The sequence below is a fragment of the Orcinus orca genome, chromosome 20 (genome assembly GCF_937001465.1).
Source record: "Orcinus orca chromosome 20, mOrcOrc1.1, whole genome shotgun sequence".
NCBI classification, from domain to species: Eukaryota; Metazoa; Chordata; class Mammalia; order Artiodactyla; family Delphinidae; genus Orcinus; species Orcinus orca.
This window is the reverse complement of record NC_064578.1, coordinates 4,085,653-4,102,669: the sequence shown is the minus strand read 5'-3', so window position 1 is coordinate 4,102,669 and position 17,017 is coordinate 4,085,653. Positions and strand designations below refer to the sequence as shown.

The window sequence follows — 17,017 nt, the reverse complement described above, 5'->3', positions numbered from 1 at the left end:
AGACCAATCCCCTTGCTGGATTGCTGCATAGACCCCTGGCCCGTGCAAGTGATCGGCTGGACCAAGAGTGGGCAGACTACAACCCTCAAGGCCAATCCTGTCTGCTGACTGTTTTGTAAATACAGTTTTAGTGGCACCTGGCCGCACCCATTCCTTCCCACATTGTCTGTGGCTGGTTCCTGCTACGATGGCATAGGGCCCACAGAGCTGGAAATATTTACTCTCTCGCTCTTTAAGGAAGAGTTTGCCGAGCCCTGGACTGGACAAGGACGGGCTGTCAGAGACTACAGGTGGCCAGTATTAGAACCGCTTTCTTACATCTGTTGTTAAAACACAACATGTGACCTTGAAGGAAAGAGTCACCTGCCCCTTGGGAAGGGTGTGAGCAAAGAGCTCTAGGCTGGGAATCGGAAACGTGGACCCTCAACCATGTCCTGTGCAGCCTCAGGAGGTCTCTTAGCTTTTCTGGACCTCAGTTTCCCCATCTGTATAGTTAGTATAATACCCGCCATGAGGCTCCAGCAGGATGAAGTAGAGGCAGAGGCTTCCAGGTGGAAGAGCACGATGCAAATGAAAAGTTTGCTCGCCCCACAGAGCAACTGTTTAGGGTGATGACACCTTCGACCTGTAGAAACGCTTGGGCCTTGGGTTTTATCTCATCCCTAGAGTGCCCCTGGGGGAGGTGCCAGGAGCATTGGGGCCTCATCCCAGCTCTCATCCCGGTTCGGGGGCCCAAGGAACCCCTAGGACCCGTTGTCCAGCAGCCTGTTTCACAGGCCAGTAGCCTGAGGCCCAGGCTTGCCCGTGACCTGACCCTTCCCCTCCGTGTTCCTATTCACAGTGCAGGACCTGGACTGCTACACCACCGTGGCCCAGCTCTGCCCATATGAGAAGCCGGGGACCCACTGCCCAAGGTAAGGCTCCCTGGCATCTGGATTGGCAAACATGGGGGCCGAGAGAAGGAGGGCCAGGTTGGGTGGCGGGTCACTGCCCGGAGCCACGCACAGCTGAGTTCTAGACGTGGCCCTGGTGTGTGTCCACCCAGGAAGTCAGTCGCTTTGTGCTCCGGGTCAAGGACCCACTTGGCCTCTCCCTGAGACCCCTCGTTCTCAACCCTGGCTGCACATTGGAATTGCCTGAGAGGCATTAAAAGAACAAGTCCCAATCTCCGGGCGTGGCCCAGCAGGACATCCACATCTTGAGAAGGTTCTGGGTGAGCCCCGTGTGTAGCCAGGCCCCAGGGCCCCACTCTGGGAACTTAACTGAAAAGATGGCTTTGCCCTTCTCGATGTCACCTCCACTTGAAGGAGAGAGTATTTGACTTCATTTGCCCCCAGGCTCTTCCCAAGCCCCCAGACAGACCTTGGGACCTGTCATTCTTGGCCTCTTAGATCTGTCGAGAGCTCTGGAAGCTGGGTGTCACTGGTCCCCTTGGAATCAGCTCCTTGGTTCTTGTACTTGATCTGTTACGCTTTCCGTGGGTCACTTTAGAGCTAGCTCGTTAAAACTCAGCTTTTTGGAGGTGTAATTTACACACAACAGAATCCACCTGTTAAAAGTATACAGTTCGATGTGGTTTGACATATGTACACCACCATCCAGGCAGAGAACATTTTCATCACCCCAGCACGCTCTCTTGCTGTCCGCACCCCTCCCTCCAACTCCCACCCACATCCCTGCCAACCACTGACCTCCCTTCTGTCCCCGTACTCTTGCCTTTTCTGGAATCTCATATACGTGGAGCCGTCACAGCACGGAGACTTGGGTATCTGCCTTCTTCCACTCTGCACAGTGCTTTGCGATTCTTCTGTGTTGCGGAGGGAATCGGTGATTTGTCTTATCCTTTCATGTTGCCGAGTGGCGGGCGTTCCATTCTGTGGATGTACCGCAATGTGTTTGTCTAAGGAGTGGGTTTCACATGCATCTGCCCAAACCTTAATCGGCTGAGTTTTGGGAGGATGTTGCATCAGAACCAAAGAAGGGGTATCTCCAAAGTACCTGTTAGATCCTGTCAGAAGCTGGGTTATGTAGCTCTGAGATTCCACAAGCTGTGCGGCATGGCCAAAACAAAAACAAAACAAAAATCTAACAGGTGGAGAACCCCGAGGTGTGAGCAGGGAAGAGCCCCGGGAGGGGGGCCAGTGAGGGGACCAGATGGGGTTCCTGAATCCTCCCCTTTGCTACTCACAAGCCAGAGGGCTTCCAGATGCCGTTTTGGTTCCTTGGTCCCTGGGCTCCAGCCCATGGTGCACCTGTTCCGGATAAAGACAAAAGACCTTTGTTTAAGTAAAGCTCATGTTCTTTCCTGGTGTGAGAGATTCCAGTTTGAGGCACTCTCCTCGTCCCCTATGGCAGGGATGTGCTGACTGACGCAGCGGTGAGCCAACCCTTCTGCCCCGGGTTATCAGTGCCCCCCGCCTGGAATATTCTGTGACTCATGGAGGTGAAGGCCTCCACCCTTCCCTCCCCTACACAGGGAAGTGGCGTTTCCGAAAATCTATTGATTGTAATCTCCATAATGTAGCCACAGTATGAACCAGCCAACATCCAAGAATGGGAGGCACAACCCCTTACAATCCCATACTCGCCTCTCTTAGATTTTTATTTCCTTTCACCTTGCCGTTTGTGCATGTCTTAGATTTTTATTTCCTTTCACCTTGCCATTTGTGCATGTCTTGTTGTATGGAGGTTTTTCTCCCATTAATATATTCCATTTTATTAATAAGTGACTGGTCAGAAAAAAGAAACAGAAAGCATGCATTACTAAGGTACACTGAGTAAACCAGCAACTTTAATCAACTAATCAATCAGCAAATCAGACAAAAACCTTTCATTCCTTTCATTTTAGTTACAGCTTTTAAAATTTTTATTTATTTATTAAAAAAAATTTATTGGAGTATAGTTGATTTACAGTGTTGTGTTAGTTTCAGGTGTACAGCTAAGTGAATCAATTATACATATATCTATCTCCACTCTTTTTTAGATTCTATTCCATATAGGCCATCACAGAGTATTGAGTAGAGTTCCCTGTGCTATACAGTAGATCCTTATTAGTTATCTATTTCATATATAGCAGTGTATATATGTCAATCCCAGTCTCCCAATTTATGCCTCCCCATACGGGGTTTTAAAATTCTATATGCACTTTTAAGGAAGAATATCTTTATCACTGCTAGGGTAGGAGAGGCATATCTTTTTCTTAAAGAGTAAACCGTGTGGTAGTTGCCTTTCACCCAAGTGCTTAAATCTTGATGTTCAAATACAGAGGGCCAGCTGCTTTTCTCAAGAAATTTTGTTTTCTGCTGATTCTAACCATCACCTAAATGCTGCTTGTTTTCCAGAGTACATTGTCCGGCGCACTGCAAAGATGAGCCGTCCTACTGGGCTCCCGTGCTTGGAACCAACATCTATGCAGACGTGAGTATTCTGGCCTTTGCAACTGCCACCCCACAGAAACCACATTCCAAGGTCTGGACACCAGAAACTTGAGATCCCATTCCTGTGCCTCTAGCTAATTTTAGATCACTCATTTTTGCTACCATTGCCCTAGTTTCTCCATTTACAGAAATATTTGAACTTCCACCAATGTGTGCTCATGAATACGGACACAGGTGTACCTCCTCTTACACAGAGGGCTTCAGAGTTTGGTGAACTGAATTCTGCTTCTCTACTGACGTGCTTTTTTCATATGAAGGCTCCCATGCATCACACACATCATTCCCCCAGATATCTAATCACCCTTCTGGCTCTCCTGATGCATTTATAAGCTGTTCGTCCACTGTACTCACTGCATTTCTTTGTGGCTGTGTACACACGGAGCTAAAAGCACATGGAAGAAAATACAAGCTACCTCCAATTTACCACTTGTTAATAACCACTCTTATTATATTGGAGCCTGTTCTTCCATTTGTCCCTCCTAACTTTAGCAAGGAAGCTTTAGCCTGATTTTTCTTTTTCTTTTCCTTTTTTAAAAATTTTATTGAAGTATAGTTGATTTACAGTGTTATGTTCATTTCTCCCGTATAGCAGAGTGACTCAGTTACGCATATATAGTTTCCTATTCTTTTCCATTATGGTTTCTCACAGGATATTGAATATAGTTCCCTGTGCTATACCGTGGGACCTGGTTGTCGATCCGTCCCATATATAATAATTTCGTTTGCCTAGGCTGATTTTTCTGAAGTGAGGCCTTCAAAAAGTAGTCTGCTCCCTCCGGTGGTCCAGGCTTTAGGGACATGGTGATCCAGAAGATGTGACTGTGGTCACAGTTCTGCCCAACAGACTATTTGATCTTCTTGCCAGGTTGTTTATCTCTCCGTAGAATGAGCCAGAGCTGGGATTTTCTAGTCCAGGAAATCTTCTAGGTTTAAAAGTCCATGATGAGATCAGCATCGCTCATCCCCAGCTGACATTTTTACTCAGCCTTCATTTTTACCGTTCTCCCTCACCCACGACCATCACCTTCGCCCCCATCTGCCTTCATTTATGCTGGAGTCCTGTAAATGGGAGGTCATTGAGTTCTGCCAAGTCAAAGCAACCTTCGTGGCTACCTGCCCCCCACCCCCATCTTCTTTTCTTTCCCGATTAAATGAGTCTTTTTTTTCTCCTTGAAAGCTGCTAATTCAAAATTGAGTTCTAAAAGTTTAATGAAGGAGTAAAATAATGTATATCAATTGTTATAGTAAATGTTGGAACCCAAATCTGCTACCGAAAGACAGCGTCTTCGCTTTTCAAGTGCTTGAAGTGTAAAGGGATGAGCAAAACGATTCCAGCCAAATACAAAGAAACAAATAGATAAAGCAGGAGTGGCAATATTGCTATCGGAGGAAGTGGAATTGAAAGTTAAACATACTGAATGGGACATGACAGTTCGTTATGCAGTGGCACGAAAGGTACAATTCATGAAGATATGAAAATCAAATCTGTATGCTCCAAACAGTGTAGCAGCTAAACGTATAAAGAAAAAAAGAAGAAAAAGAAAAGAGAAAAAGTATTTAGAAATACAAGAACTTGATGAAAATTTAGTAATATTACAAGGCTACTTTTTACTGTATTTTAGGCTCTTAAAAAACACCATCTCTAGGTATTGTTATCCCCATCTTACAGACAAGGAAAGTGAGGCTCAGAATAACCTGCCCCAAATCACCCAGCTAGTACATGGCAAAGGCGAGATGCAAATGAGGGTGTATCTTGCCTTAGGGTCTGTTCTTTCCCTACCCTGTTCTGCCTTGTTTGAACGCACCCACCCTCATAAATGCACAGGTGTGAACAGGCCTGTTGGTGAAATCCTGTATACAGTCTCTTCTTCACTAGGGTTTTGAGCTTTTGGAAGCCCTGTGCTCATGACAGGGCTTGGCACCCAATAACTGTTCTATTCATGTTTGTTGAAACAATAAATCAGCAAAAATACCACAGTAGTCAGTGCTTAAACAGCTCTTCAGAGAATAAAAGAAGGAAGCAAGAAAGGGAGAAAGAGAAAGCTATCATCTCCATATCAGAGGTTCTTTTCTGGCCTTGGTTTCTAGGTCACTCTGTATTCTGGGAAATGATGATGCCTTTTGGAAAATGTCTGTTTCGCTGAGAGATTTATTTTGGGAGCGTTGTCTCCAGACCTTCGAAGGGCCTAACAGTGCCTGCAGTTCCTGCCTGCTCCCCCGGAGTGCATTGGCTGGCAGAGCCCGTACTTTGTGGTGAGCTGCAGGCAGGAGAAGCAGCAGGGTGTAGCCTACGAATGAAGTCTGGGTCAGAAGATGCAGACTGAAACCCCAGCTGTGACATTTACCAGTCGTGGGATGGTGGACAAGCCTTTTTCCCTGCTCTGAACCTGAGTTTTCTTATCTGTCCTATCTCCCTCGGTGGCTGGATAAATTCGCACACTCGTGCGTACATCAGAATCCCCCAGAGGGCTGTTCAAACGGTTCCGGGTCCCACCCCACGTGTTTCCGACTCACGGGATCTGAGGCAGAGCCGGAGAACCTGCATTTCCAACGAGTTCCAGGTGACACTGATGTTGCTGGTCTGGGACTACACGTTGAGGACCACTGGGTTAGAGAGGACAGTCCCTTGAGAATTTTCGATAATGGTGATGGTGAGAGTGATGATCATGGTGATATTTGTCTTATTAACGAACATCTATCGAGCACTTACTGTGTGCAAGCCTGCATTTAGCCCTTGGTCTTACTTAATCGTCTCGATAGGCCCTCTTAGGTTCTCACTGACCCCTGTGGAGCAGTAATGCGGATTGCTGGTCTGGGTAGCAGTCGCAGCTCTGCTGTTTGCTAGCCCAGTGATTGGGGGCAAGTCATTTAACCCCTGTTAAGAGGGAATAATGATAATGATAATGATAATAATAATAATAATAAATACCTACCTTGCAGGTTATTGGGAGATTACCATATCAATCATGTGAAACACCTAGAACTGGGCCCACCCTGGTAAATGCTCAAAAGGGTTACCAATATGATCCTCACTTTATTAATTAATTAATTTTATTTTTGGCTGCGTTGGGTCTTCGTTGCTGCACGCGGGCTTTTTCTCTAGTTGCGGCGAGCGGGGGCTACTCTTCGTTGAGGTGCGCGGGCTTCTCACTGCGGTGGCTTCCCTTGTGGCGGAGCACGGGCTCTAGGCGCGCGGGCTTAGTTGCTCCACGGCATGTGGGATCTTCCCGGACCAGGGCTCGAACCCATGTCCCCCGCACTGGCAGGCGGATTCTTAACCACTGCGCCACCAGGGAAGCCCCTGATCCTCACTTTATACTAAGAAAATAGAGGCTCCGGGGGTTAAAATAGGTCATCCAAGACCACACAGCCAACAAGTGGTGGGGACAGTGTTGCTGAGACCAGATCTTTGTTGATAGTGGTTGTTCATAAATATTCAGATATCGGTGTTGCCTTGGGTCCTGAGGAGAGAAAGCAGATAACTTGTACCTCTGGGGAAGAAGCAGGGAGAGGAGAGGGGTGGGAAGAGGTAGGGGGCAAGGGGAGGAAAGGGTTTGTCCAGCATCAGCGGTGGAAGACGCGTGCAGTGATCGCTGGGCCCGTGCAGGAAGGATCAGGCTGTGCGTGTGTGGTTTCCATTCCCACGGCTGGATGTTATCATGGGAAACTTCTGTGCCTCTGGTGCCCAGAAATCCTCCGGGGACGGGGCAAAGGACTGTCACAGAGGCCACAACACCAAAGCGCCCACCTCCTGGCAGCTACCATCAGAGGATGTGCCTCCCCAGGCAGGCCCTGGGGCTGGTAACTCAGAGGGTGAGCAATACTGAGGGAGACAGAAAAAAACCCCAGCTCTGCCTGCCGGTGAGAAGCCCCACCCACGCTCGCTTCCACAGCTCAGCCCCGCTCGCAGCGAACTTCGAAGGATTCTACAGTGATCATTTCATTTCCAAGGTCTCCCTGCCTCTCTTTTAGATGGCAGCAGATTTATTGCTTCTTAATCTTCTGGGGGCACAAACCCTTCTGAGAACTGAAAAGCTGTGGATCCTTCCTCCAGGGGGATAAAAAGGCTTCCTTGTGCCGACAGGGTTGACCAACCATCCCAGTTTGCCTGAGATGCGGGGTTTCCTGGGCTCGGTGCTAAAACCTCGAAAGTTCTTGCTGACCCTGTAGGTCCACAGAGTTATGCCCGTAGCCTCAGGGCCTCACAGACTGCCCCACCCCCACCCCAGAGCCCACTTCAGGCTAAGGAACCCTGCCCTCATCCATTTAATTTATTTACTGACGACAAGACATGTTTGTGTGGGGTTAGAAAAACTGGCCTTCAGTTACTCAAGTCGATTAGTGGTGGAAACCGAGAAATCCAGTTCTCCCGTCTTTAGCGTGAGGGTGCCTTTCAACTCTGAGCCTCTCCACCTTTTTGCAGCAGTATTAACTTCCCAGGGAGCAGGCAGGGCGGGGCCTTCTGCTGTGAGCATTTTTTCCTTCTTCTGCAAAACCAGTAACTTGTCTGGAATGACCTGGATTTGGAAGGGACGTGGCAGGAGCTGACAGTCTGAAAGGCTGTTGGGTCTTTCTCATGCTGCTTCTCTCTGCCTCTGACCCTCCCACCTCCCTCTTGTAAGGACCCCTGAGATTCCACTGGGCCCACCCGGGCAATCCAGGATCCTCTCCCATTGCATGTGAAGTCCTTGTGCCATGTCAGGTCACATATCCACACGTTCCAGGGACGAGGATGGGCATTTTGGGGGCCTTTATTCTGCCGACCATAGAAGCACAGACTTTGCCGTCCGCCAGACCTCATTTGGAATCACTCCCAAACCCTGAACTGTCTGCAGGGCGTTGGCAACGTCATCTAATCTCGCTGACCCTGTGCTTTCTGGCCTGTAAAGTGGGAATGACAGTAGTCACCCATGTCATTGGAAGATTAAATGAGATGGCAAACAAAAGGCAGCCCAGGCTGGTATTTAATAAGCTCAGAGTCGACGATAGCTCCACTTACCATGAAGGAGGCTGTTCACCCCACAGATGGATTAGCTCCGCTCATGTCTGCAGCCCCGGCTGCACCTGACAATCACCCAGCAAGTGTTTAAAATACTCAGTCAAAAAATAATAATAAAAATAAAATAAAATAAAATACTCAGTCTCGGGCTTCACCCCAGAGCAAGTGAATCTGGGGGTGGGAGGGATGGGAAGGGCGGGGACTTGGGCATCATCTTCACATAAAGATGCTGCAGGTGGCTCTGAGCTGCAGTGAGGGTGGGGAGTCACTGCCAGGGCCAGTGTTAGGTTCCAGCACAGGCCAGGTGCAATGACCGCGGAAGAGGCAGGAGGGTGCTACCTACCTGGTTCTTAACCTTGAGTGTGTGTCAGGATCACCTGGCCCTCACCTGAGGAGGTTCTGAGTCAGTAGGTCAGGGGGAGGCCCAGGAGGCTGCATCTTTAGCGGGCACCAGCCAGCGCACCCCTGAATGAATTTCCCCAACTTTGGGAAATGTTGATTAGTTACTCTCAGACAGTCCAATCTGAGGGCCATTTTTCTATTGGATAAGTTAAGCCCCTAATGAAAGTTTAACTCGACAATTTTGTTACCCAGGAATTAGATGATTTGATGACTTTAGAAAACAACACATCCTACCCTTGCTTGAAACCCAGTGGCTCATTTGGCACCTGGAATGAACCCAGACCCCACCCTGTGGCCCTCACAGACCCACGTGACTGGCCCCTTCTCACCTCTCCCCCTCTCCTGCCACATTCTGCTGGACTCACTGTATTCCATCCACCCTGTCCCTCCTCCTGTACTTCGGACATGACAAGTTCATTCCCACCCCAGGGCCTTTGCACAAGCTGCTCCCTCTGCCTGGGACACTCTGCCCAGAGATATTCCCGTGGCTGTGGCCGGTTCCTGTGTTGTCACTCTGATCTGAGCTCAAATGTCACGTCAAGAGCAGTCTTTCCTTGTTAACCGTTCTAAAAGAGCTCCCTCCACCAGTCATTTTATCTCGTGATCTGGTTTTGTTTTCTTCATAGCCTGAGTCCCTTGTTTGTCCGTCTCCCTTGACTCCATGAAGGCACAGTCTTTATTTTGTTCCCCGCTGAATCCTCCTATATCCAGTACAGTGCCCGGCACGTAGTAGGTGCCCAGAAAATATTTGTTGATAAAATGAACATATGAATGAATGGACGGATGAGGCCAGGTCTCCCTGGAGAGACCACTGAGGAATTAAGGTAGCCATGGTTACTTCCTAGGCCGCGGTTACTTCCTAGGGGTTCCTTGGCCACCAGCCAGGAGGCCAAGTAACGGTTGACCCCAGCAGGGCTTCTTCACCCGAGCAGCTGCCCTTGACACTGATCACAGCTCTTCCTGGGCTTTCAGACTTCAAGCATCTGTAAGACCGCCGTGCACGCAGGAGTCATCAGAAACAAGAGCGGGGGTTACGTGGACGTGATGCCCGTGGATAAAAAGAAGATCTACGTGGGCTCTCTCAGGAACGGAGTTCAGTCTGAAAGGTAGGGCGGCTGCGTCCTCGGACCCTCGACACCCAAGGCCAGTGAGGGGCATTGGAGGAGGGCCAAAGACAGTGCCCTTTAAAATATCAGAACGCCCAGGACAAGCCTGTCCTTCTCTTTTCTCTTCCTTTTTTCCACAATAAGAACTTTCCTCTGTGACCAGCACATGTTTTGTAGACGATTTAGAGGCGTCAGATAAGCCCAAAGGAAAACAAGCATCTGTTACCTGTCACCTGGGAGAGTTGCTGAGAGTTTTGGTGCGTGTCCCACAAAAGGGTCCTTTTTCTATATGTGTGTGTGCGGCCCCCTGCCCACGTCCCCAACAAAACAGTGGGATCAAATTGTAGTCACACAATGGTTATGTATAGCTGCATCAGAATGTAGTTGCATCTCGTTACATAAATAAGAGCCGAGTCTGCAGTGCGGCAGACCTAGGCCCTGCTTCTTACCAGCTTTGTGACCTTGAGCAGGGCACCGGAGCCTCCGTTTCCTCGCCTGTGACATGGGTATAACCATAGTCTCCACTTTAGGGGACTGTTGGGAGGCTTGGTGGAAATGTTGCCTAGCTCTGCTTTTTATTTTAAATTAATTAATTAATTAATTTATTTATTTATTATTTGGCTGCGTTGGGTGTTCGCTGCTGCACGGGCTTTCTCTAGCTGCGGCGAGCGGGGGCTCCTCTTCCTTGCGGCGCACGGGCTTCTCACTGTGGTGGCTTCTCTTGTTGCGGAGCACGGGCTCTAGGCGCGCGGGCTTCAGTAGTTGTGGCACGCAGGCTCAGTAGTTGTGGCACGCGGGCTCTAGAGCGCAGGCCCGTTAGTTGTGGCGCACGGGCTTAGTTGCTCCGCGGCATGTGGGATCTTCCCGGACCAGGGCCCGAACCCGTGTCCCTGCATCAGCAGGCGGATTCTTAACCACTGCGCCACCAGGGAAGTAGCCCGCCTAGCTCTTCTTGCCAGGACACCAGTCACGTTGGATTGGGGCCCACGCTAATGACCGCATTTTAATTTAATCACCTCTTTGAAGTCCCTGTCTCCCAAGTACAGTCATATTCTGAGGGTACCGGAGACTAGGACTTCAACAGATAAACTTGGGGGCACGATTCAGCCCATAGCAGAGGGGAATGCTGAAGATTTTATGTTTGAGGGAGCGCTTTAGAAAAGGAATGTAAAGTCAAGAATACAAAATATGTCGGGTCCCTTGAAGCCTGGGCTTTCACGACTCCAGGGAACTTCTCGGCTGTCCCCACCCTCCCAGCCCCCTGGGGCGCTTTGGGCCCCAGGATGGTGCTTCCCAGGTATGGGAAGACCCTGCAGAATCAAGTGACGCAGAATCCCAGGGTTCTGAGCTAGAGTTAAGGGCTTCTGCATTTTCTCCTTCAAAGTCTGCAACCTCTGTTTGGGAAAAGCGTAATGAAGGGAAATTCCATTGATTTAATGGGAGGGAAATGAAGCAGCTGATTAGGTGGAATTTCCTGGCCAGGCTGGAAAGAAATGCCAGGACCCCAATCTCTTGAGCTCTTTGTGCCCCTTTAGGAGAAACCGTCTTGGTGAGAAGCTGGTAGGCTGGGCTTTGTTTTCTCTCCCCACCTTAGAGAGAAAAGACCCCAGCAGCCGCCACCCCCATCCCAGGGCTGCGACACAGGTGGGTGTCTGGGGAGGGTTAGGGACTGAGAGGGGCTCCCCCAAAGTATCTTCTTCCCCACTGTTAACTCCCCCGCCACCTGTAGTTCTCTCTGCCCAAAGGACCCGCCCAAATTGCGCCGTCATTGTAAGTAGAGTGGCCCTTTGGTATCCGCGGGGCCTTGGTTCCAGGATCCCCCAAAGATACCCCAATGTGCGGACGCTCAGGTCCTTACCTACAGTGTCGGAGTACAGGAGGCCGTCTACATCCACGGACTCCGCAGCCACGGATGGTTGAATCGTGGGTGCACGGATGCAGAGCCTGCGGATGCGGAAGGCCGACCGTGTCTTCTTCCAGGCAGCCTTTTCCAGGCCCCGGGGTGGTTGATGCCCCCCAACGATATTCAGAAGAGTTTTAGCGAGTGGAGATTCTGCTTCCCTTCCTTCTCGAACCCTTTCCCCTGAGTAGGTCCTGCGTGCTGAAATCTGTGGTGATGTCTGGGTGAGTTTCCCAAGCTTTAGAGGGGAAAATGATAGCACCTGCCCCCTGGGGTGGTGGTAAAACAGTGGGTCTCCAAGTGGCTCCCATACCAGCAGCATCGAGATCAATGGGGGCTTTGCTAGAAAAGCACGTTCTCCGGCCCCCCTCAGACACACCCTCGGGGAACGGGCTGGGCAGGCTGCGTGGACCTGCCCTCTGGTGGTCCTGATGCCCACTGGAGGGTGAGAGCCGCTACTGTGAGGGTGACGCCAGGGTGACCACGTCCCTGGCACAGTCGGCACCGCCCATGATTCTGATAGTTTGTGATGCAGAGTCATTGATTTCCTACGTATTCAGGGTGGCCTGGACCAGTGCTGGGATCCGTGGGCACCAGCATGATAGAGTCCGCCCTGCACGTACAGAGGGAAGAGACCAGGCCAGGAGGGCACACAGGGTCCGATGGCGTTTGTGACCCCGCCGCACTGCTCACCAGCTGGGTGTCCTTGGGCAGGCAGTCTCCCCACACCTCGGTCCCTTCCTCTGTCAGTGGCTACTGTGAGGATTAAATGAGACAGTATGGGCAAAGCACTCACCCAGTGGCTCTGAGTAAGTGTCTGATGGATCCGCTGGCCTCGTTGCTATGACATAACCTCTAAGGCCTGTTGCAAACCTCAAGACGCTATGGTTCTTGTCACGTAGGGGCAGGTAACTCGGTTGTAGGAAATAGCCCGCATGGATTATCTTCTGGACAAGGACAAAAGCATCCTACAGGAATTGTTTTTTCGCCCTGGCATCCATCCTTTCCACCTGCACTCACCCATCAGGTGGCATATGCGTGGTGAGCCCTTACGATGTCCCAGGCACTGGGACCTCTGCCCTGGTGGGGCCTATCATCTAGTTGGGGCACAGACCATGCAGAAATAACAGCATCATCTGTAGCAGGGCACAGCATCATAGCTGTGGAGGGAGGTACCAGGGAGCCGAGTACACCAAGCGGGGCCCCACCTTACTATCTGGAGGTGCCTCCCTGGTGACGTGGCTCCTGCAGAGATATCTGGATGCCCCACGCAGGGCCATGCCCCATCCTCCCCTTGTTTAGATGGGACCTCGGTGGCCCTCTGCGTAGAGACGAGGGCTGAGAAATTTCCCCAGAGCCTGTTCCCATTAGGAACTCTGGGAACCCAGCCTGGGACCGGAGGGTGGCTCTGTCCCCAGTGTCTGCTGGGACCGTGGAGTGGTCACAGCAGTCCCAAGGGAGATGTGGACACTGGACATATAGCAACCCGTTCACAGCAAGCTGCATTCTAAATTTAGGGAATCCTTCAAGCCATCAAACAAACAAAACCTCCTCTACAGAATTCTCAGGACACGGGCCAAAAGTTGTTTCTGCTTCAGAGTGGCTTTGGTTTAGCAATTGTCTGTTTTTAGAAGAGGATTTCCTGAAAGTTTTGAAAGATGACCATGCAGAACTGGGATAATGTAAGAGGACAGGCACTTTCTCTCTCCCGCACGTGCGCATGAAGGAAGGGAAGGAAGAGGGGTGTGGAAGAGCTTCAGATGTTGGGACCAGGGTTTGTCCAGATGTTCTCGGAAAGAAGCTGGACATCTGGATGGATATCAGTTCAGGATTTTTTCTGAGACCAGGACTACTTTTTTTTTTTTTTTTTTTTTTTTGCGGTACACGGGGCTCTCACTGCTGTGGCCTCTCCCATTGCGGAGCACAGGCTCCGGACGCGCAGGCTCAGCGGCCATGGCTTACGGGCCCAGCCGCTCCGTGGCATGTGGGATCCTCCCGGACCGGGGCACGAACCCGTGTCCCCTGCATCGGCAGGCGGACTCTGAACCACTGTGCCACCAGGGAAGCCCCCAGGACCATTTTTTAAGACAGATTTTACAATGAGATTGGGAAATATACCACACAATGACAGATAACATCCTTGGTTACTTGGTTTTAACAGATATAACCTGTTTATAGAGGTTGATGGTATGTATGTGGATGGACCTTTATCCAAATAGTAGACTCACTGAACTAGCATTTATGGGGCAGCTCCTGTGTGCTGGACACTGTCCTCGGGGCCGGAGCCATGGCAGGGACGGAAGAGACAAAAATCTTCATCCTCAGGGGCCTCTGTTTACTGCGGCATGTCCCAGACGCGTACCGCGAGCCACATATGGGATTTTGAAGTTTCTAGTAATCACAGTAAAAGGAAACAGATGGGAGAATTTAGAGTATATTTCATTTAATCCAGTGTATCAAAAATATTATCTTCAATACGTATGAATAGAAGTATTGATGAGAAACTTGCACTCTCCTTTACTCATAAGAGCTGGGAGACCTACCGGGTATTTTGCACACAGAGCACGTCTCAGTTTGGGCGAGCTGCATTTCAAGCACTCGGTAACCACTGTGAGCTCTGGGAGTTTCAAGCGTTGGACATCTGAAAATCTCTCGACATGTCCAGAAACTCTGGGAAGCAGAAACCATTGAGCCGTTATTTCCAGATCGAATGAGCTTAGCACTCTCCCCCAGGCCAGCTGGACCAAGGCTGAACTGGTTTCCTCTGCCGTCTCCCTCCCTGCCTGTTCCCGCTTCCCAGCGCTCTTAAGATCTGTACACACATTAGCTCATCTCGTCCTCCCAACAGCCCTATGAGGCAGGGACTACAGTTTATCAGTAAGGAAAGGGAGGCACAGAGAGGTAAAGCAACTTGCCCAAGGTCACTCAGCCAGCAAGCAGCAGGGCCAGGACTTGAACCCAGGACGCCTGCTCCAGCACCCATGCTTATAACCAGCACACGTGACTCCTCACTGCAGACAAGTCATTGACCTTGGGGCACAGGCCCTTCCCAGAAGGGGTTGGGGTGAGCCTTACAGTCCTAAGGTATACTTGTTTGTAACCCTAAAAATATTTATTAGAAAGGAAATACATACTTATTATTTAAATAATATGTCTAGGGATTAGAAAAAAAGAGTTCCCGCAGTCACCCCATTAACCTCTGTTAACTGCTTACTTATAGCTCTTCCAGGCCTTTTTTCCCCCTGGGCAACACACGTAAAAATGAAAATGGAGATTGTGTATACACCCTGCTCTGAAATTTTTTTCTCTAAAAAATATTTCATAGTTCATGAAATAAGATGAAGAGGTTTGCTGATTCGTTGGGGATTGGGCTTTTGTGTGGATAACTTGTTCATCGCCGTGCATGTACCCACCATTCTCCTGATGGGAGAACGAGGCTTAAACCTAGCAGGGTGACGGTATCCATGGCCCATGGCTTTGAGCGCCTGCTAACTGCGAAGCACTGACTCAGATGCTTTCCCTGGATAAGCTCATTCACTTCCTACAGGGTCCCTGAGGAGGGTGGGGGTACTTTTATGGACCCTGTTTACCTATGTGGGAACTGAGACTCAGAGAAATAGATTGACCACCCCAAGGTCCGACAGATAAGATCTGAAACTGTGTCTGACTCTTGAATTTTCCTGGAAGATCAGTAGAGGGTGCGACTGTGGGAGAGTAGGGTTAGAATCTTCAAAAGAAAAATTGTATATATATGTATAACACACACACGTATATAAATACAAAGACGTACGTGTATACATATAAGTGATATTAATAATAAACAAGATATTGCACATTTAAAAGCCAGAAGAGCAATACTCCGCCATCCTTTTATCGCTGGGTTCCGTGACTCCATGGGGTCAGCGGCCAACTGGTGGACAACCCCTCCGTCCCTCCCAGGACAGATGGCTGGCTGTCCTCTCTCTTTAATCCAGTCTGTGTTGTGTGCTGCCGCACGCCGATCAATTCCTGCCTGAGTAATTTTCACCGACAGGAGTGAGCCTCCAGGACGCAGCCTTATGCTTGCGGCTCCTGCAGGACCTGCGACCTCCCGCCTGCGAGGGGCTCCCAGCCTCTGAGTCCCCCCACTGCCATGCGGGCTTGGCCAGTGTGGTCCTCAGGGATGGCGTGGCCACAGCCCACCCATTTAGGATAAGGGTTAGGAAAGGGTCCCAGAGCATCGACAGACCTGCATCCACCTCCCAGCTGTACCTGGAACAGGTGTTGGATTTGGGGCAAATCACATCCCCTCTCAGAGCCTTGGTTCCCTCTCTGTAAGCGGGAGGAACCCTAGAGATCTCGTGCGGGGCTGTGAGGCACGGACGGGGTAAGATTACTTAAAGGATGGAGGCAGCGTCTGGGGTATGGTGGTGTGTGTGCTGGGTACAGCCGCTGGCACAAAGAGCTGAACCCTGGAGCCGAGGGCAGGGTGAGTGGCCGTCAGGAGCCTGGAATCACTCACCGGAGCTGGGCTGGTGACACCGCCCGAGGCTGCAGACACTCGACCTTTCCCAGAGCACCCATCCCAGCTCATCCAATAGGTCAGCGACCCTTGGGCACTAAGTCAGCCCAAGGGGATGCCCCAGAAGCTTCTCAGTCCGGCTGAGGTTCTCTCCCAGTTCTGCGACGGGATTTTTGTGCTGGTTTTCCCTCCCTTCCATCCATCCCGCCCTCCCTTCCTCCATTCCTCTCTCCCGCCCTCTCTCTTCCTCTCTCTCTCTTTCTTTCTTTTCCTTTCTCTCCTTCTCCCTTCCTTCCTTCCTTTTCTCCCCCCTACTTTTCATAATAAGATTAGAGAAACTTCAAGAAATAGCGAAAATAATATTAAGAAATTACTATCATGGGACTTCCCTGGCGGTCCAGTGGTTAAGACTCTGCGCTTCCACTGCAGGGGGCGTGGGTTCGATCCCCGGTTGGGGAACTAAGATCCCGCGTGCCGTGCGGTGTGGCCAAAACATTTTTTTAAATTAAAAAAAAAAAGAGAGAAAAGAAATTACTATCATGGAAAACCCCATAGCCAGAAACACCCACTGTAAACATTCTGGTATGTTCCCTTCCAGATTTTTCCTGTTTACACACTAACAGCTTATTTCTTATGTGTTTGTTTTGTTTTTTTGTTTTTGTTTCTACAAAA

General features: G+C 50.1%; 1 protein-coding gene across 4 annotated transcripts in view; it reads left to right on the top strand.

The window, feature by feature from the left end:
* Positions 1–17,017, top strand: part of CRISPLD2 (cysteine rich secretory protein LCCL domain containing 2) — an 85,093-nt gene that overhangs the window by 45,190 nt on the left and 22,886 nt on the right. For all 4 annotated transcript variants that reach the window (XR_004477017.2, XR_004477016.2, XR_004477018.2 and 1 more), the window contains exons 12-14: positions 842–914; positions 3,342–3,417; positions 9,811–9,944. Coding sequence is in view for 1 of the 4 variants with exons in the window: in XM_012536846.3 (XP_012392300.2) it covers positions 842–914; positions 3,342–3,417; positions 9,811–9,944 (283 nt within the window). In the remaining 3 variants the exon portion in view is untranslated. The remainder of the gene's footprint in view (positions 1–841; positions 915–3,341; positions 3,418–9,810; positions 9,945–17,017) is intronic.